Source organism: Penaeus vannamei, chromosome 15 (genome assembly GCF_042767895.1).
Source record: "Penaeus vannamei isolate JL-2024 chromosome 15, ASM4276789v1, whole genome shotgun sequence".
Taxonomy (NCBI): Eukaryota; Metazoa; Arthropoda; class Malacostraca; order Decapoda; family Penaeidae; genus Penaeus; species Penaeus vannamei.
Window position 1 is genome coordinate 17,788,160 of NC_091563.1, and position 5,000 is coordinate 17,793,159.

The following is a 5,000-nucleotide window of genomic DNA, read 5'->3' on the forward strand; positions in this document are numbered from 1 at the left end:
TCTGTATCTATACATATACATTCATTCATATACATATATATATATATATATATATATATATATATATATATATATATACATATATGTATATATATATACATATATATATATACATATATGTATATATATACATATATATATACATATATATATACATATATATATACATATATATATATATATATACATATATATATATATATACATATATATACATATATATATATATACATATATGTATATATATATATATATATATATATATATATATATATATATATATATATCGATAGTATAGGAATGTGTGTATGTATAGATATATGTATTCATTTATGTCATCTTAAATCATATTACTTTTTATAGATTAATCTATTTAATGGGATTGGAGGATTTCTCGGGTTTTCTCTAATTCGTTCTGATTCTCTCTCTCTCTCTCTCTCTCTCTCTCTCTCTCTCTCTCTCTCTCTCTCTCTCTCTCTCTCTCTCTCTCTCTCTCTCTCTCTCTCTCTCTCTCTCTTTCTCTCTATTTACCTCTATCTATCTATCTATCCATCTATCTATCTACCTCTCTCTCCCTCTCTCTCTCATTCTCTTTCTTTTTACTCATTCTTTCCCGTTTCTTCCCACTTCGTCGACTTCGTCTCTCTCTTCCGCCTTCTTGTTTTCCATCTGTGTCCCCAGCTTCCTCATCCGCGCTCACTGTCTATCACTGCAGATTGCCTTCTTCCTCTGATGTTTAGACTCTGTAATGCATTCATCAATCATCCCACAAGAGAAAAAAAATATGTATATGTACTTGCGCAGGTGAGAAGGGGGATTAGGGAAGGGGCGGGGGGTAGGAGGGGGGGCAAGAGGGGGGGGGGGAAGAAAGCGCGTGAATGGAGGGGATAAGTGAGTGCGCGATGCGTCACCTGAGGGCTTATTTGTTCACCGGATATGTGGCTATGCTATCGCGTGTCAACCGGTTTGCTTCACCGGGCACCTGGCAACAGACTCATCCCAGAAGCCGGGCTTTTTTTTTCTTTTTTTCTTTTTTTCTTTTTTTTTTTTTGTTATTTTATTTATCTTTTCTTTTTTTTTTCTTTTTTTTGATTGCTGATCGTGTGGGTCACTCATCAATTCGTACGCACGCATACGCACACGCACGCACGCATATACACATATACACGCACACACACAACACACACACACACACTATATATATATATATATATATATATATATATATATATATATATATATATATATATATATATATATACATATATATATACATATATATATATATATATATATATATATATATATATATGTATGTATGTATGTATATATATACATAAATACATAACCTTAAAACATACACATGTACAACCAGAAAAGGCAGACAAAAAGACGCACACGCGACGTATTCTTTTTTTATTGTCATTATTCATCCATTCTCTTATCACACAAATGCTAGTCATCGCCGCCAGACTACTCACTCAGAATCTAAAAACAAGAAATTGGGAAACGTCACCAAATTAACGTCGAAAAGTGAAAGAAAGACATATAGATATAGTTTATATACACATATATATATATATATATATATATATATATATATATATGTATAAATATATATATATATATATATATATATATATATATATATATATATATGAATATGTATATATAATATATATACATCCATACATACATATAGATAGATAGATAGATAGATAGATAGATAGATAGATAGATAGATAGATAGATAGATAGATAGATAGATAGATAGATAGATAGATAGATATCTGTGTGTGTGTGTGTGTGTGTGTGTGTGTGTGTGTGTGTGTGTGTGTGTGTGTGTGTGTGTGTGTGTGCGTATGCATATAGATCCTCCATCTCACTACTTACAGTTATCAGCCATCGTGTCTTTCTCAACGTCCCCGCGTGTCCTAATAATCCGATCTTGATATCATCACTATGCGATTGTCCCCCGAAGTATGACGTCACGCGGCATCCCCCAAAGATGAGCGTGAGTCACCGGCAGTCACGGAGGCCAGCTCCTCGTCATCCTCCCGCCGGATTCGCGGGAAAAAGTGAAAGTCTTCCAAATATGGAGGCGTTTTTCCCCTATATTTAGCATCACTTGCCATGACGTTTTTATTTTTGTTATCATTTTTACTATTATTCTTAATAATACTTCTGTTTATCATTATTCTATTTATCATTGTTGTTATGATCGTTATCATCATCTTCATCATTATAATCATTAATATGGCTTATTATTATTAACGCTACCGTCATCCTCATCCTCATCATCCCACCTCCACGAACATCACACTCCCCAACAAAGCATGAGCCCCCCTCTCCCTGGGACGTCACCAACACCCCCCGCAACCTTCACCCTCGCGAAGCAGCATGTCTCCCGCACGCCGCGAGGTCCACTTGGCCTGACCCCGTCGCCCCCTCCTGCAGGTGTGCTCCGCCGCCCTGGTGTCGCTGCTGGTGCTGGCCCTGTCGTCCCGCAGCGCCTTCGCCCGCTCCGTCGACGGCGTGGGGCGCCTTGAGAAGCTGCTGTCGTCCTCGTCGTCTTCGTCAGGCTCTTCTTCCCCCCTGGATGCTCTCGGCGGCGACCACAGCGTGAACAAGCGCGACACCTTCGACCACTCCTGCAAGGGCATCTACGACCGGGAGCTCTTCAGAAAGCTGGACCGCGTCTGCGAGGACTGCTACAACCTGTACCGCAAGCCCTACGTGGCCACCGAGTGCAAGTAAGAGCCGCGGATTCTGGCACTTTGTTCTCCTGTCTCTCTCTCAGTTTGTCTCACCATTTAAGTTGATTCTTATATAAGACGGGTTATTTTGTTTGACTTATTTTCTGTTATGTTCTTTTTTTTACGTTTTAGTTGCTTTTATTTCTTCTTTTATTTATAATGATAATTTGTACATTACATTGTTCTTATTTTTTTCTCTTTTTCCCATTCCTTCTCCCTTTACGAAAAAACAGGTCCAATTGCTTCGTGAATAAGAGGTTCAATGTCTGTGTGGCTGATCTCAGACATGATGTCAGCCGCTTTCTGAAAATGGCTAAATTTCTGCGCTATCCCTAATGGTTGAAGGCTATGGTAATTTTATGTTTTCTTTTTCGTTTGACTATTTTTAGTTAGTGTTTTTAGTTTTTTTTTTTTTTTTTTTTTTTTACCTATTATCATTTTTTGCATTTTAAAAATTATTTTCCAATTTTATTTGCAAAGACTGTCATCGCTTCTCTTCACCATATTTCCCATGGCTTTCCGCAACGATTATCAGACATTACCTGGTTTCTTTCCTCTGAATTAATTTGTCATCATTTAATTTAGTTAACCCCTAAAGAATTTTCTTTAATGCAACCAACTCTAATAGAAAACGGGTTCTTGCTTTTCAGGAGTAACTGCTACGCCAACTTCGTATTCAAGCAGTGCCTCGACGATCTCCTTATGGTCGACGCCATTGACGAGTACGTGAACACCGTCCAGCTGGTAGGGAAGTAAAGGCAGAAGTCTCTCAGGACGCTAATGTGGAGGAAACAAGAAAAAAAAACAGGAAAAATATGGAAATTTTCACGACAACTAGAATCATTTTTGAAAGCCCCTTGTCTGGAGACTTGGGCAAAATGGGGCCAAAGAAAATAGAGATGCAGTAAAGAATTATTTTAAGTTGTCTTCTTCAGGAAAACATGACGCTCTATGGCAGCTCCTTTATCATTCCATACTAATTAGTAAAATATGATTTCTACCTAGTTATGAAATACATAGTAACTATATTATGCTAAGTATTTATTGAATATCATATATTTATTTTCATAACCTTTTGAAGTGGCATTTGAACGATTCTCACCACTGTCCTTCTCCCATTCATTTCTTCCTTCTCCCTCTCCTCAACTATTTATGCAATTCTGGTTATACGCTTTGAAAAGTTATTTTTGTATGGTCGATAATCATTAATCATAATACAGTGTACAATTCGGCATTTATGTGTGAAAGAAAGGCTAGGAAACCACACAGCACATGAAGGCACGTAAGATTCAGTATGGTTTCTTATCTGCGGCCTGTTGGGATCTGAAAATTATATTTTCTTGAATCTGTAGACCCCCTTCGCACAAAATGAGGTAAAGTTACAAAGTTCTGAGCTGGAAGAAAAATCCAGTGCTACTTTGTCTTTCCATTCCCCTACCCTTTCCCCCACACAGAGGGGGGGGGGACACAGCGATTTGCTTGCTAACTTCCACAAAATCAGATCTTTCCCCTTTGAAAATTCTTGTTGTTTCAGTCGGTTGAGTCTTTTAGAAATAATATCTTCCCCAACTCGAAGCAAGGTATTCTTCAGCTTCTTAAGTAAAAAGAGGAAAGGCACGATCACCTGCTTTTCCAAATCAAGAGAAAGAGAATGCGAAAGACAGAGAAATTCTTGATCTCTGTACTTACCACTTGTTGCTGGTGGTGCGTGTGGTGCCCGAACCCTAGTTATGTAACCAAAGATTAGAATTTAGTGGTATCCTTAACTTTTGCGTTTCTGTTGGATCCTTGAGATTTTGAATAAATTATTATAATCACTAGTGGCTTTAATTCCCAGTTATCCCGCTTTTTATCTTAATTCCGGGTATTTCCATGTGCAGAGATTAAAAAAAACAGCATGCTAATCCCATCTTGCCAAGCTGTACAGGAATTATTCTCCAAGGACAGACAAGACTTGCAAGGAAATATACACCGATGAAGATTAACAGCGCTATATAGTAGAATTAACCTCTCAACAATGCTAAGGATTACCTATACTTCCACCAAGATCTTGAACTTTTGCAGTGTACAAGCTTTCCAGACTTTCACGTAAAACAGCGTTCTACTTTGGAAATTCTGAAGTAGTGATGCACCAGAAAAAATACGTTCTTATACTAGCAATGACGGGGTCTGAATGGCCGGGAGAAAAAGTTTCGAGGTCATTCTGTATTTCAGAATAAGTAAATACGAAGAGGCTTTGGAAAC

At 37.4% G+C, this 5,000-nt stretch overlaps 1 protein-coding gene across 2 annotated transcripts in view; it reads left to right on the forward strand.

The window, feature by feature from the left end:
- LOC113815764 (molt-inhibiting hormone-like) overlaps positions 1 to 4,573 on the forward strand; it is a 5,767-nt gene extending 1,194 nt beyond the window's left edge. Inside the window, exons 2-4 of one of the 2 annotated variants that reach the window (XM_027367781.2) lie at positions 2,458 to 2,753; positions 2,990 to 3,107; positions 3,407 to 4,573. In XM_027367781.2, coding sequence (XP_027223582.1) covers positions 2,458 to 2,753; positions 2,990 to 3,092 — 399 coding nt within the window. In that variant the 3' untranslated portion in view covers positions 3,093 to 3,107; positions 3,407 to 4,573. The remainder of the gene's footprint in view (positions 1 to 2,457; positions 2,754 to 2,989; positions 3,108 to 3,406) is intronic. The other variant, XM_027367780.2, reaches the window with a different exon arrangement.
- Positions 4,574 to 5,000: the final 427 nt, after the last annotated feature.